At 48.3% G+C, this 16,346-nt stretch overlaps 1 protein-coding gene across 4 annotated transcripts in view; it reads left to right on the top strand.

Moving 5' to 3' along the window:
• Window positions 1-422: 422 nt before the first annotated feature.
• Window positions 423-16,346, top strand: part of Smurf1 (SMAD specific E3 ubiquitin protein ligase 1) — a 96,124-nt gene continuing 80,200 nt past the window's right edge. For all 4 annotated transcript variants that reach the window (XM_031338697.1, XM_031338695.1, XM_031338698.1 and 1 more), the window contains exon 1: window positions 423-780. In XM_031338697.1, coding sequence (XP_031194557.1) covers window positions 726-780 — 55 coding nt within the window. In that variant the 5' untranslated portion in view covers window positions 423-725. The remainder of the gene's footprint in view (window positions 781-16,346) is intronic.

The following is a 16,346-nucleotide window of genomic DNA, read 5'->3' as shown; positions in this document are numbered from 1 at the left end:
CTTGCAGGATCTAATTGCTATTTCCTCAAGAACGATAGCGTGTGCCCATGCGCGCACGCGCGCACGGTTCTTGGGGGTTTCACGCAACGCCCTGGCTTCGATCAGAGGCCTTGAAAAGTCCGACCCTGAAGATACAATCGGTTCCCCAAATGGTCGCACAAGCAAATCAGTTGGTTCTGAGATTATGACTGGGAACCAGCTCTGGCCGCGCCGCTTGTGTGTGCATGTGTCTAAGTGTGTGGGGCGGTGGTGGCCGTGGCGTCTGTTTCCAGGCTCCCCGCCGGCTGCAGGATCCTTGCAGCTCCCTAGACCCCGTTGCGCGCGCCCAGGACAAGCGCGGTCGGCGCAGCGTCGTGCTCGGGCGCGCGCACGTACGCACGCACGCAAGCGCGAGGCCGCGCAGGGCCGGGCCGGCACGGCGGCGGGCGCGCGCAGCTCGGGAGGCGGCGGCGGAAGCGGCGAGGGCGGCGGGCGTTCGGCTGCGAGCGCGGCGGCTCCGGGCTGGGCCAGCCAGGGGCGGCTCCTGGCGGCAGCGCGGCTGAGCGCTCGGTTCTACGGTTCCAGCCGTGGTCTCCGTCCCAACGCCTGCGCCGCGCACTCGGCGTCCCGGCTCGGACCCCGGCGCCCAGCCCGTGGCCGTAACCTTGAGGCGGCGGCGGGGCCGGGCCGGGCCGGGCTGGGGGGCGGCGGCACTGGATCCGAGGCCGGCGGGCCGCTGGCGGGAGATGTCGAACCCCGGGACCCGTAGGAACGGCTCCAGCATCAAGATCCGTCTGACAGGTAAGCACGACGGGGCCGCGGCCCTCGCGCCCCTAGGCGGTCCCGGGGACCCTGCGGGCTCCCGCCCCGCCCCCCCGCACCGGCCGTTGTCCCGGGACCGCTGCACCCCCTACGGCGTGCGCCCCTCGCTCGCGCTCCCGGCCCCGCCCCCCGGGGGCTCTGCAGGCGCCGCCCCTGCCGCCCGGTCCCCTCCCTCTGCATAAGGCCCCGCCCCCAGGCAAGCAGGACACGCCCCGCTGCGGCAGCCCCGCCTCCCTCTGCATCAAGCCACGCCTCGCTGATCTGCAGACTCGCCCCCTTCCTTAACTAGGCTGAGGCCTCGACTCTTCTGCAGACTCCCCCCAATCCCCTCACAGGCTCCACCCCTTGACTACTTTGTAGCTTTGGAGCCCCGGCCTATGGCTCCTCCCTCTGCATCATTCCCCGCCTCCTGCTTGCTTTGCAGGCCCAGGCAGTTGGCTTTTTCTGCACTGAGCCAGGCTTGCTGTTCATCCGTCTATCACAGATTCTACCCCTCTTGCTGATCCTCTTGGCCCCGCCTCTGGCTCCTACCTCTTCAGGTTCTCTCCAACTCTTCACCACCACCCCCCTCCCCGACCTCCGCCCACTACTCTCTGTGCCCACACAAATGGACCATGTCCCCTAGTTGCTTCCCTCTGCCCCTAACCTTGTCCTTCTGGATCAGGTCCCGCCCCCTAGCTGCTCCTTTACAGGATCATCTCCTGGCTTTCGTTTCTGCCCCACACCTACCCTAGGCTGCATATAGGTACCGCCCCTCGGGACCCTCCATCGCTGCCTAGTGCTCCTCTCTTGACACCGCTCCCAGCACCCTCTAATCCACCCTCTAATCCACACCTACCCCCTCCCTGCTTTTCTCCAGGCCTTGTACACAGCCACACACCTACTTTACAACTTCATGTAGATCCTGCCCCCTCGCTGCACCTCCACTGCTCTTTCCACCCCCACCTCACATTTTCATCATCCATCTCTTCTCCCTCACCATCCTCCTACCTGCTGTCTCCCTCTAGTCCCACCCCTCACTACCCTCCCACCTGCCCCTTCCCTCTTTCCCTTGCAGCTTCTCATCACTTCCTCTCCTTTCTTCTCACCCTCTCCCATGACCTGTTGTGCGCCTTCTCACTTCTCCCTCCGGGTACCTTAGAATCACCCCACCCTCTACTCGTCTGCTTTGCTTCTGTTTTCTCTCCTCTCCCCCACCTCTTCTCCATCTCTCTAGTTTCCCCCTCTCCTCTTGGCTCCGCCCCCTCTACTGTGCCGCCTCCAGCCCCGCCCTCGTCCGTGCCTGATCCCGCCCTCACTTATCTTTCAGTCCCGCCCACTCGCTTCTGTCTTACAGCCTCCACCCTTCAGTTGCAAATTCCTCAATCCTGTCTGGAACCAAATGTCTGTCTCCCAGTCTTGTTCTCACTTCCCCCACCTCATCAGTGGTCCAGACCTCTCCAGTCTAGTCCACTTCCGTTCTCCCTGAAGCCAGGCCACTTAGTACTCCCAGAGTCTGAGTCTTTGTTTCCTCCGTCCTCTGCAGTGCCTTCACCCCCTTGCCACATCCTTGAGTCCCCTCTCCCCACAAGCTGAGCTGTGGCAGCTGCTCCAGTGCAGGCTCCTTGCTCCTCTCACTGTTCAGAGGAATGTTCAGGTTTCCTAGGTGCTCTGAAGTGCCACCTTCAAAGATGAGCGCAAAGCTTGCTGTGGGTCTGACAGCAACAGGGTAGTTTGCATGCAGGCTAGAGGCAAGCTCTCTGTCATAGCTGCCCCTCTCCGTGGGTCCAAAGTCTGGACCACTGGCCTCAGCTTGCTCTTCCTTTCTCCCTCTCCTCTCCCTGCAGACCTTACCAGTTTGAATCCATCCCTAAGGCTGCATGCATGGCAGGGTTGGCGGAGGGCCTGCTTTGGGGCTTTCCAGCTCAGAAGAGGAAATACATCATTAAGTCTGAGGCCTTGCAGGGATTTCTCTGGATTTCTCTGTTCTAAGGCAGGGTGGTCGGGACTAAGGCTTCTGCTTGTCCTTTCAGGCTGAGCCTTAGGGTAAGGCCTGGGATCATGGCGGAAATTCTGGGAAAGTTTGTTCTGTTTAGGAAAGATTGATACTTTTTCTCTGAAGATATCTGGGCAGATAACAGAGTTTGAACTAGAATCCAGACTCTGGTCATATTGGACATCTTTGCCTCTGGACAGAGACTGGAGGAGACTTGCTCAGTGGGTGCCTTGGTGTGTCTCTCTGTATTAGTTAGGAAGTTAGGTTCTTTGACAGTCATCCTTGAGAAAGTTTGCTCACTGACACTGGACTCTGGCTTTAGTTATAATCCAGATTGGTTTCAGCCTTCCTGTTAAAGTGACTTGTCTTGGGGAGTTTTAGTAGAAATGAGATCAGTGGCTTAATTGTGGAATTTGTGGCAGGTCTCTATTAACAGATCCTAGTCAGCTGGTAAAAGGGTGGCCTTCATGGGTTAATTTTGGTATTGCAAAAAGCGTCAGAGTTTTGGGTGGCTTTTGATGGGGAAGGACTAGGGATGGGTGTTATAACTCCTGGTCTGAGAGCACCTGTGAGCGTGACGGTAGGATTGGGGGTTGGCGGTTAGTGTGCCTATGTGATGACAATCATGAAAATCTTGGAACCAGCCATTTTATTGAAGATGAGGTAGGCTTGCCTTCATGTCTCTGCTGTTACAGAAAGTGAGGGTGGTTGGGTAGCAGTCTCTCCAGAGATAAATACTGTCATGGAGTCTCAGTATTTATTTATGAATTTGTATTTGGGGAAAGATGACTTTTAAGAATGAGAGCTGTTGGAGTTGAGGAGCTGGCTTGGTCAGGAGCATGTTTGCCCAGCAAGCATGAGACCTGAGCTGGAACCCAGCACCCACTTAAAAACTGAACATGGCTGGCAGGGAGCCTCACCTGATCAGCACGACCCAGGTCCTGGGAAGAGACCTTATCTGAAGGAAAACCAAGGTGGAGGCTCCTGAGGTTGACCCTCTGGTTTGTGTGTACATGGATACAGACAAACCAGAACCGGCACACCAACCGGAATACATAGAATAAAAACCAGGATGGCTGTTTGTTACCTTGCTGTTGAAAACCACACAGCCCAAAGACGTTGAAGATACTGGAGTGGTATCAAGTGTTAAGAACTTTGTGGTTTACAGTTGATGGCCTTTGGGGAGCAGAGCCTGTTAAATCAGGGCACCCTGGTCAGGCTAGCAGTTGCATGATGTACAGCCGGGGTCTCTTGACTGTACAGGATCTTAGTTTCCTCCTTTGAGTGAGATTTCGCCTATTATAAACATCTTTGATCTCCAACGATCCATCAGCGTGGTTACCTACTTACTTCATGTTACTGTTGGCCTGTGTGTGTGCTTTCTGTTCTCAACCCTGAGACTCAGAAATTTGTGTTAAAGGGTAGCACTTTTGTTTAATGTGTGTCAAGCCTTAACTTGGTACATTAGTGTTATATTTATGCTTTCTTTTTCTTCCCATGGACCCCTCCCCCTTATTAACTTGTTGAATAATATGCCAAAGTACTTTGGGAAACTGCTCTGTGCAGTAGAAAAGAGTGTTTAGTTTCTGTATTTGAATTATATACTTTTAATGACTGTCTTCGTGGTATTCCATAGAAAGGGTTTCATGAGGTTTAGAGTCAATGTGTGCAAAATCTAGTAGTCCTGTTAGAGAGCATTATCTTGTAGACATCTTTAGAGTTCTCTGGAGAGTGCATCCTTTTTGGAATTTGAATTTCAAATTCAGCAGGAGTTGTGGTCCACAGATCACCCCGGGCTCTGTGGTCATGCTGCTCTTCAGAAAACTCAGATTTGTCTCTACCTCTAAGCAGTTAGTTGAGGTTCCAAATGCCGCAGTTTTTTGGGATCTGTTTTTATCTTTTTAAAACATTCTTTTTTTCTTTTTAGATTAGCTTCATGTGTGTGAATATTTTGCCTGCATGTATGTGTGTGCTCCATATTTGTACCTGGATCCCTTGAAGGTCAGAATAGGATATCAGTTCCTCTGGGCCTGGAGTTAACAGTTTCGAGCTACTATGATGTGGGTTCTGGGAATCCACCCTGGAGCCTTTGCCAAGAGGAGCAAGTGCCTGTAACCACTGAGCGCAGCCATCTCTGCAGTCCTGCTTTTATACCTAGAGTTCACTTGGACCTTCTTGTGTTTTCTTGCCTTTTGGAGCCAAGACTGTGTCCCATGAAGAGCAATTCTAGTTGCAAGTAGAGGAAGGAAAGAGACCTGGCTTACAAGATGGCGTAGGTGTGCAGCAAGGTCTTGCTTGCACTAAACCATTTGCATGATATGAACCAGAGTGAGATAGTTGTAGTCATAGTTGCTAGTACTTTCAATTTAGCCAGTCACAAACCAGGCACAATGGGCCTAATTGATTCAAAGTAGTTCTTTGAAAGATTCAGAGAGAGACTAAGGGAACTAACTGTTAGGAGTGCTGACTGTTTGCTCCTGTGGAGAACCTGAGACCGGCAGAGAGAACCTGAGACCAGCAGAGAGAACCTGAGCCCTGCAGAACTTTAGTTTGACCACTGTACTATGGTTAGAGATGATGTGGTAGCTTGAGAGAGCGTCTGACAGCTTATAGCCACCACCTGCTCACTTCCAAGTACACTTTCCTTAGTGTCCTCCTCAAACCCAGGAAGATATGCATGCAGGCAGCCTTCCATGTACTTTGTTCCTGTCTGTATTTTTAAGTAGTTGTGAATCTACACCAAACTAGATTTTCCCCTCTTGGTGGGTGGGTTCATGTGGTGTGTGCAGAAGTGTGTGTGGAGGGCAGGAGCAACATCTGGTGTTTTCTTCAGTCTCCACTCTGTTTTTTTAAGACTGGATCTCTCACTGGACCTGGAGCTTACTGATTCCACTAGACTTGCTGGCCAGCTCAGGATCCCTGGTTTCTGCTCACCTCCCATCCCTTTCTGGGGCCCAGATGGGAGAGCAGAGCCCTTAGTTAAGTAGAAGTTTTAAATTCTTATGTGTGTGCTCACTTGTGTGTATATGTGAGAGGACAGACAGGCATATCTCTGGGATTTTACCTCTCGTGTGAATTTTCACGATTTGTGGTAGGTGGGGTCCTGGAGGCTGTACTCACTCAGTAGTTTCCTAAGGACTGGAAAGGATCACCAGCACTGCACTGCCTCAGCGTTAGCAGATTACTAGTTAACTCTCAGCGGACTAGGCAGACCTGTGTAATACACTTGTGGCCCTGAGTAAAGGTAAAATAGCCAAAGTATGGCCCAGTTCCCACCACAATAGAACATCTATCTTCACAATGCTCTTGGTTTTCTGGCTCAGGATTCTTAAGTGGGTAATGTGTTTTTTGTAATTTTAAGACAATGTTGAAAGTTAAAGTTTTGTTTTGTTTTTGTTTTTGTTTTTGGGGGGCGGGGAGGGTAGCCCTGTGTAGTGGAACTCACTCTATGGACCAGGCTAGCCTTAAACTCAGAGATCTGCCTACCTCTGCTGGGATCAAAGGCGTGTGCCACTACTGCCCAGCTAAAGTTAAATTATTTTAAACAAATGTAGAATTTTAAAAAAAAAAATCCATTTTCATTACTGAACTGTTTACACACTGGCTAGTCGGTGGTTTTGTAGGTGAGTTTTATGTGGGGAAGCCACAACTTACACTTGCTTGTAGCCCTGGTGTTCTTCCCTCTTCCTTGCTCTCTCCCTGATGGAAGGTTCCTGTGGACAGTTGACTTAAAGGAGAGCCTGAAGGAAGTGTCTCAAAACCTAACAGAGTGCAGCCCCTTAGATTTGGGCATCTTCTTTCTCAAATGCTAGAATTACTATTGTGGATCCAGACCAGATCTAACCCAATTAGATATTTGAATGAGATGAAATACTTCTACATTCCTGGGTTAACAGGAGTGGGTGGAAGCTGTTTATTGTTTTAAAACAAGGCTTAAGTGATGGGAGGTTGCTGGAGCTGGTGCTATACCCCATCTGTAATTCCAGCTGTGGGCACCTCCATTGCAGCTGAAAGTAAGTGTAATTGGCTGAGGAATGTCGCTGCATCAAGTATCACCAGGCAGAAAGCCAGGCTGCTGGCTGATGCAGTTCTGAAGATTTAAGCTCGCAAATCAAACTTGGATGTTGCCCTAGGGAGCAGAACGTAGGGCTGCTTTGGCTGGGGTCTGTCTGTGGACCATCTCTGGAGGCGATGGTACTCTCTAGTGCTGTAGTCAGTGACTTAGGAATCAGGTGTGAATCAGTTTTCCAGGAAGCACTTAGGTGAAGGAGGGGGATGTGTAGAGTTAGCATCTTGCCATGACTTGTGTTTTCATATCTGAGAAGGGAGACGTCTCACTTTTCATACCACTCAAAGCCTGACCAGAGTGGGTTATTGTGATTTATTTATAGTATAGGTAGGGTAATGTAAACACAGGGCTATAGGTGGCTGTTACGTTACATACACCCCCCCCTTCCTCCCTCCCTTCCTGTCTCAAGTAGTCTGGTAGGGTAGAGTGGTACAGCTTTCTCTTCATCAGAGCAGGGCTTATAACTTTGTCCTTATTGCACGTGACTTCGTGGTCTGAGGAGGGGCTAGGGTGTGTAGTGTATAGAGGGGTCACTGAGGGACGGGGCTCTGTTGGTGTCTCGTCCATGCTGGGGTAAAACTTAATAGTGTGGCTGCTTTGGGCTCAGCCATGCTCCTGTAACTAAACCCCACACTCATAAGTGAGCCCAGTAAACTCATTGATTCCTCAAGAGGCACTTTGGTTGTCAGGGGTGGGGGTGTCTTTGTGTCTGCTGGGAAGGAGGAGTTCTCTGATGGCCCGGAACTCATTATGCAGCTGAGAGTAGCTTTAATGTCTCAGTGCTGGCTTCTCAGCTACAGGGACAACCTGCCATTCTGATCTATTCAGGGCTGGGCATCAGACCCAGGGCTTCAGGCATGCCAGGCAGGCCCTCCATCTGCTGAGCTAGATTCCTGCCTCTTTCATTTCTTTGTGTGTTGCTGTGGTTGGCCCAGGGCCCCACTGCACTAAGCTGCATCTTTACCCAGCTGCTAGTCCTCACACCTACATAACCAACTAGACCATGGTTCTTGACCTTCTAATGCTGGAACCCTGGAATACAGTTTCTCATGTTATAGTAAACACCCCCAACCATAAAATTATTTTCATTCCTACTTCAAAACTATAATTTTGCCACTGTTATGAATCATAATGTAAATATCTGATATGCAGGACATCTGATATGTGACCCCTGTGAAAGGGTTGTGCACCCCCCTCCCCTCAAGTTGAGAAGCACTGAAATAGACAGTAAAGGCAATGCTGCACTTTTGAGACTGAAGACAGTCTATGGAGCTGATCAGTAAACATGGAAAACAATATTCACACACAAACACTTGATTCGTCTTCTATGTATTCAGAAAGTTTGCTGGCATAATAGTGCTGATGAGTCCAAATGAGCAGCTCTGTGTATGTGTTGGGGTGTGTGTGGGGTGGCTGAGAGTGTTGTGTCCTGTTTTATCACTGTCCACTTTACATTCTTGAGACAATGTCTCTCCACTTAGCCAGTAGCTTAGTAGGTGGCTTGCCAATGCCATTGGTCTTCCTGTCCCCACCCTCCACAGTCCAGGGGTTACATGTGCTTGTGTGGCCATGCCTAGCTTTTTGTGTCCATTCTGGATTCTCATGCATGCATGCTCAGTGTATTCACTGAGCCATCTCCCCAGCCCCAGCATCATCGTTAGTGTGAAGCCTTGGACATATGATCAGGAACAATTAGTTCAGTGGCGGATTTGATCATGGTTGTAGTTAGCTGGAGAAGGATGTGAGAGAGTGGGAACTGAGGCAGCTGTTACTTGTAGGTTGAGTGTTCGTTGTGTTTGGATACAGGTTTCCTGTAGCCAAGGATGACCTTGAACTCTTGGTGGGGAGCCTCCATTTCCCACCGATGGGATTTTACAAGCATGATGGGTTTATGTTTTTTTAAAAAAATCTAAAACTCAATTACAAGTAGTGCAGACTGTTAATAAAGTAGCGGGTGGACAGTGTTTCTCTGGTAAAAACTATGAGGTGAATATGCAGTTGGGAAGGCCTGTGACCTGTGTGAGGTGTGTTCAGAGCCAGTGAGGGAAGGGGCAGGAATGGGGCTCTTGGGGACATGATGGATAGGAATGGGGCACGCAGGGACATGATGGACAGGCCACAGGAAAGAGAAGATGGTGGATTACAACCTGGAAAATGGCTCTCTGCTTTGTTGTTCCTACAGCGTCTTCTATCCTCTCATCATTCCTTCCTTCCTCATCTTTCTCCATCCTTTCTCCTCCACACAGCAGCCTCACTTCTTCTTGTAACACTGGATGTCCTAGAACTCACTCTGTAGACCAGGCTGGCCTCAAACTCATAGAGATCCCCTCCACGATCTACCTCCTGCATGCTGGGATTAAAGGCGTGGGCCATCATGCTTGGCCCAAATGTATTTTAAAGATTACAGTAGCGTCCCAGTGTGTACCTATATTTTGGGATGTTTCCTCACCAAGCAGTATCCTGGAAACTGTGCAGAACAGAACATTTGGAGCATCTGTCTTTTGCTTGGGATAAACTTCTCTTTTTGAATGTTTATACTTGTCACTGAGGTACCCTCCCTCTGACCTTGCTCTGTCTTGCTACAGCACACCTCAGTGTTTGCTCCAGACTCAATGCAAGCTCCCTCATGTAGCTCACGAGCGATTTGAGAACCTGGGATGGATCTTAATTCTGAACTCTCCTCTTGTTTGTATCATTTATTTATTCAGGGAGATCTCTGACTTAGTTCTGTGAAATACTCTGCATTCCCGTCTGAGGTGCTAGGTGTGAAGTGTTAGAAGTATTTTTAAATTAGTGTCAGTGTATGCTGTGCTGAACCTGAAGAGTTTGTTTTACCTTTATTTAGTGTGGGGGCAGTGAGGTTGTGGACATACATGTGGAGGTCAGAGAACACCTTTGGAAGTCAGTTCTCTCTTTGTACATGTGGTCCTAGAGATTGAACTCAGAGCCTTAGGTATGACAACAGGTGTCTTTACCCACTGCATCGGCTTGCTGGCCAGAAGGTTTTGTTTATTTGAATTTGTGAGGTGCCTAAGATAATTTTAATATCTGAGTCCATAAAAGCAGAGAAAGTGGTAGCTCTTGTGACTTCGTTTTTACTTCTTAGACCTTTGGGATAAAATCCAAAGCTGTGCTCATTTGCACTTCTGCATCTGTTATGGTTTTGCCACAAGAGTGCAAGATGGCACTTGTTGCTGAGATTCCTGCTTCAGGTCCAGTCCACCACCTCAGGGTGTCTCATAGTTTCTAGGGAGCTGCAGACAGCACCACACTGGAGCCTAGCTTACACAGAGCTTTTTTCTGTGTGCACTTTTATTTCTAGGTTAAAAAATAGCATGCGATTTATTTTATTCCCTGGAAGCACATTGTACCAGAGAGAAAAAGGATGTTCTCCCATCCTAAGTGAGGAGTGGCCTCCTGTGAGGATGCTGGATACAAGGAGATACACTTAATTGCAGTGTGTGGTGCTAATCAGAGTACTTATTGGTCATGTATAGAAAAGGGCTGTATTTAATCAATGTAACTCCTCTTAAGTCTTAGAGAAGATGACCTTCATTTAGAAATTTATTGCATGAAAGTCAAAGGACACTTGGGCTGTCAGTTCTTTGTTCCCGAGTCCGTATGTGTTCTGGGGATTGGACTCACATTGTCCGCTTTGGTAGCATGAACCTTTATTGACTTAGCAGCTTGCCAGCCCAATACTTATGAACCTAAATGGTCTTCATTATTTTTTAGAAGTCCTTTTTTCTCCCTGCAGTTGTGCAAGATTGGAAATTTAATGTAGATGCTTGTTATTTGTTTATTTCTTTGGTTTTGTGTAGACTTTTTCTATTTAGTCTAGACTGGCCTTGAACTTAAACCCTCTTGTTTCAACTACCTGAGTGCTTGGAGTACAGGTGTATGCCGTCATGTGTGATTCTTACTATGTTTTAAGTGTAACATGGCTCGAAGGTATTGATTTGTCTGTTTATTTATTTTGTGGTTAGAATTCATCCTAAAGTCTTGAGCATGCTAGACAAGTGCTCTACCACTGAGCCACACCCCAGCCCCTCACTGAGGAATTCTAGGCAGGGGCTCTACCACTGAGCCACACCCCCAGCCCCTCACTGGGGGATTCTAGGCAGGGGCTCTACCACTGAGCCACACCCCAGCCCCTCACTGGGGGATTCTAGGCAAGCACTCTGCTATTAAGCTATATCCCTAGTCCTCAAAGGGTCTTTTTGATTCTCTTTTGCTCACAAAAGGAATCAAGCCTCCTTCTGCATTCTTTATCTCATTAAATTTCCCAGTTGCACTCATCCAGATCATCTTCCATACCTGATTTATCCCTGGGGCCTCTGTCTCTGGTGCTGATGTAAATCTGTGCTCTACCCTCTCCTCGCACCCCCAGCCTAGTTAAAGTTGGATCATCTTTTGCTTGCACAGCTGCACTTTTCCCTGTCTAATATAGATGCTCTCCAGTCACTAACTCCATTAACTACCATGTAACTTACCTTCACTGTGTCAAAGATAGGGTATGGCAGTACCTGCCTGTAGTTCCAGCACACAAGACATGCAGGCAGGAGAACCACCAATTTCAGACTAGTTGGGCCATATAGTAAGACTTTTTAAAACAAAACAAAGCAGGCTGGCAGTGGTGGCACATGCCTTTAATCTCAGCACTTGGGAGACAGAAGCAGGTGGATTTCTGAGTTCAAGGCCAGCCTGCTCTACAGAGTGAGTTCCAGGACAGCCAGGGCTACACAGAGAAAACCAGTCTTGAAACCCCTCCCCTCAAAAAAAAAAAAAGGCTCGGGCTGGTGAGATGGCTCAGCGGGTAAGAGCACTGACTGCTCTTCTGAAGGTCCAGAGTTCGGATCCCAGCAACCACATGGTGACTCGCAACCACATGGTGACTCACAACCACCGGTAATGAGATCGGATGCCTTCTCCTGGTGCGTCTGAAGACAGCTGCAGTAAATTATGCCTGAGGAATTGGGGCCGAAGCCAGTGGGGCAGGCAGAGATCAACAGCAGCCACACACATGATGGCTCACGGGCATTTGTACAGCTACATAAAATAAATTAAATAAATCAAAAAAAAAAATTCCAAAGTAATTTTAAAAAAAGTCTTCTTTAAAAAAAAAAAAGGCTCAAGAAAGGGGGTGTGGGGAAGGAGGTAATAAACGTTCTTGCTCCCGCTGTTTTAGAGCAGAACTGGATGGAGAAGGGCTGCTGGCTTCGCCTGTTCTGCTTTTTGCCCTTGCTTCCCTGTCCCCTCCTATAGTAGGTCTGCTGAGGCTGGTCAGTGGTCTGTGTCACTGTGAGGTGGAACTCTCCATAGCCTGATGACTTAGTGGTGGCCAGAAACAAGCTGGATCACATCCAGGGCAGCCGCACAGGACAGTATGTCCCATACCAAGGAAGCCAGACTGAAGACTTTCATTTGAGACTTGATTGTGCCAAGTAGGCACTGGGAGCAGAAGTCTCCTGAGTTGGGCTCTCTTCTTCTGTGTGTTGAACTGGCCCTTTCCTAAAGAAGAGAGCAGCTCTAGTGTGTTTGTGTGTTGATGTAGGTATTTTATTTATTTGGTGTGTTTGGTTTAGTGCTTATGTGTGTTTATGTATGCATGTACGTATGAATATGTGTGGAGGTCTTCCTGACAGTTCTTTACAAACCCAGAGTTCACCATCAGCTAGCCAGCTTGCCCCAGGATCCTGTCTCAGCCGCCCAAGCCCCTGTATTACAGGCAACAACTACTCCTGCCTACCTCTGTAAGTGGGTTCTGGGAATCCAAACTCCGGTTCCCATGCTCACGGGGAAGCTGCTTTATCCCCTGAGCCTGCTCCCCAGCCCCGTGTTTGTGTGTTTCAATCTGAACATGGCTGTGTAGATCAGTGGCTCTCCAGCAAGGATGTGTGCCTTCTCAAGAGCCCTACAAGGTGCTTGCACACATTTCTATCTGTCGTGACTTTGTGCATGCCATTGGTGTGTAGTGGGTGAAAGCAGCTGCTCAGTGGCCCCTTTGCAGACCCCACAATCTGAAAATTCAGTTCAGTGATGTGAGCAGTGATGGAGAAACCTGGGTGTCTGTTGAGAAACACGGTGGTTGTGTGAATGTGGAGACTGGTCACTGTGAATCCTTGTCTTCAAGCACAGACATAATAGAAAATTACTTTGTGGTTGGCAATGCTAAATAAGAGCAGGCAGTAGAAGGAAGCAGTGGGTACTCCCTGCTGCAGTGGCCCCAGACTGTGCTTTTCAGCTTTTGTCCCCTCAGCCCCTAGATTGTCACAGTCTGGGGAGCAGCCTGGTTTTGAACTCCATATTCACAGACTTGCATTGAGTCTTCTCTTCTCTGGCTTCTACAGGTCAGGGTCACGTGTGTATGAGATTTGTGCACATGATGTGCTTGTGGATCCCCTGTCCTTTTTGTTGTTCAGTACCTGTAACATCACTGTATCGTAAGGGAGGACAATTCTGTGCCTGTGTGTGAGAGAGTGTGTGTGTGTGTGTGTGTGTGTGTGTGTGTGTGTGCGCACGCGTGCGTGCTTGCATGTGTATGCGTAGGCCAGAGAACCATCTTGTGTTGTGGAGATGCCATCTTGTACTTTGAGACAGGGTCTCTCAGTACATTCTGTGCCCTTCTTTGCTGTCAGCTCCCAGCCCGCCTCTGAAGCACAGGGGGTCTCTTCCAACAAAGATTCCCTCTTCTCTCTCTCTCTCCTAGGTCCTTCCTGACTGCTGTGAGAAGTGACACACTTCCAGCAGGATACTGCCTCACTCTGTATCCCATAGTACTCCTGTTGCCGTTGGTGGCTGCAGGGCCACAGTCTGATTGTTTTTCAGTTAAATTCTCTGGTAGGGTTAGGGGCTGTGGTTAACTTCACCTTGCTTCCATTCTTCAGCTAAGGTTTGCTTCTGTCCTGCTTTTCATTTATAAGGTATGATTTTTTTCCAGTTATTTTTCAAAAGCAGGGTACTTTCAGATTTAAGCAACAGAAAACCTAGCTTAAATTGGCTCAATAGGGATACTTGAGACTTTTGGACTATTCATTAAAACATCCTGAAGCAGTTGCAGTGGCCTGGGAGGGCTTGACTCCTCTCCATTTCTTCTTCTTGTGCTCTAAGGTGGTAATTAGGGGCAAACATATGACTCAGTTGGCAGAGTGCTTGCCTGCATGCCCAGCTCCATCCTCAGCACCATGTAAAGGAAGTGTGGTGGGGCTTGCCTGGACTCCCAGCACTTGGGAGGTGGAGGCAGAAGTTTAAGGTTATATTTGGTTACTTAAGGAGTTTGAAATAAGCTTGGGCTACATGATCCTGTCTCAAAACACACAAAAACTCTTCTCCTTGTGACCCCTAAACAGAGAACGGTGGATGCTGGGAGTTGGTTTCTAGCTTTAGAGCCAACAAAGACTTCATAGTCAGCTTTGTGACTGCTGGACCTTGGGGTCTAATGCTCTTGAAGTAGTGTCTTTGTGATACTGGCTTTGTGTGTGTTGGGTGTAAGGACAGCCAAGGCTCCATTTAGTGCTGGTCTGAAGAAGCAGCAGGCTTCTTTGTAATGGTGTGAATGGAGCCAAAGACGTGTGTTTGTAGAAGTGCCAAGAATCTTTGCTAGGGTTAGGAATGGTCTGTGTGAGTCTACCTCAGTGAGCTTTGTGTCATGACTATAACTTGTTTCTGGATTAAGCCAAGTATGTTGTTGGTACCTGGCTGTAACCCCAGCTTTCAGGATGCTGAGGCAGGAGGGTCTGGAATTCGAGGCCATCGTGGGCAATATAGGAGACCTTGTCTGAAGCAGCCTGTGGTTGTGTGGTACTTTACCCAGAATTCAGATACAGACAGTAGGCATGCCTTTGATGTTGTTTCTGTAGAGAGAACTGGGCATTTCTGAGGAAGAACAACAGATCAGTACATGATCATTGTTCTAAGCTGAATTTAGCATGTGTTAAAAAAATAATTTAGATTTTATGCAGAAATACGGGGTTTTGGTTTCTTTTGCTTTTTGATAAATGATTGTAACCCTGCCTGATAACCAGAGTTCACTCAGGCCTACATGGAAGAAGAGAACTGACCTCTGCAAGTTGCCCTCAGTTCTCTACATAGCTGTGTGGCACAGGCACACACAAATGCTAGAATAACTTGGCATGATGACACACACTTTTAATCCTGCAAAGGCAGGTGGATCTCTGTGAGTTGGAGGCCAGTTTGGTCTACATAGTGAGTTCCAGGATACCCAGAGCCACATAGTGAGACAGTCTCAAAATAGCAACAATACAAAACAAAATAAAAAAAAACAAAAGATCTAGAGTTAATGTCTTCCTTTTGACAAGGTCTCATTCTATAGGTCTAGCCTTGAACTTGAGGCAGCCTTGCTGCGCAGCTTCTCAGGTGCTGAAAGATTCCTGGCTTGTTCTCGTTGTGTGTGAGCATTTATTTATTGTGTGTGTGTGTGTGTGCCTATACTACAGCATCTGTATGGATGTCACAGGGCAACTTGCAGAAGTCAGTTCTTTTTTCTACACTGGCCTGAGATTGAACTCAGGTGAGCATGGCCTGGGAGAGCCCTCTTGAGCTTTAGGCCAGTGGCTCTTAACCTGTGCGTCATGTGACCTCTTTGGGTGCTGGATGACCTTTCCACAGAGGTTACCAAAAGGCCATTGGAAAACACAGATTTATAGTACGGTTCATAACACTAGCAAGATTGTAGCATGAAGTAGCAACAAAAAATAGTTTTATGGTTGGTGGTCACTACCACATGAGGAACTAACTGTATTAAAAGGTTTGCAGCATTAGGAAGGTTGAGAACTCACTGATTTAGACAGTCTCTCTCACTCTTACTGCCTTGGCCATATCTGTCTGTCTGTCTGTCTGTCTGTGTATGTATGTATGTATGTATGTATGTATGTATGTATGTATCTATCTATCTACCTACCTACCTACCTACCTACCTACCTACCTACCTACCTACCTACCTATCTATCTATCTATCTATCTATCTATCTATCTATCTATTTAGAGACAGAGCCTTTCCTTGTAACTCTGGCTTGGAACTAGCCTCTGTCTGGGATCACAGGCTTGCACCATCATGCCCAGCAGCCTTGGCTTCATTAAAAAACAAAACAAAACAAAACAAAAACAAAAAGAGAAACAGGAGATGTGTGTGAGGGATAATTAGAAGTATCAGAGAGTATTGGGATGAAGGAGCCATCTGCTCAGGCTGCTGGTACCTAGACAGTTCTCCATAGGTGCTGGGTGCTGTTCCTGTTACCTGCTTTCAGGGAATCCACTGGGACTTTGCCTGAGAGTCACACCCCTGCCTTATGTGCCACTAAACAAGAAACTCTAGTAATGACAATACACCATTCATTGGAAGATATCAGACATGCCAAGTTATGAGTTGGTGATAGATGACCTGTGGCTCCTCCGACTTTAAAGTCCTGAAAGTTGTTTGCATGTCACACATTAGTATCATCTGTCCTCATTCTTCCTTTCTTTCTTTTTTCTTTTCTTTTT

Source organism: Mastomys coucha, unplaced genomic scaffold (genome assembly GCF_008632895.1).
Source record: "Mastomys coucha isolate ucsf_1 unplaced genomic scaffold, UCSF_Mcou_1 pScaffold22, whole genome shotgun sequence".
In the NCBI taxonomy this organism is placed as follows: domain Eukaryota; kingdom Metazoa; phylum Chordata; class Mammalia; order Rodentia; family Muridae; genus Mastomys; species Mastomys coucha.
Note: the sequence above shows the minus strand (reverse complement) of the source record. Positions and strands in the feature narration are given on the sequence as shown.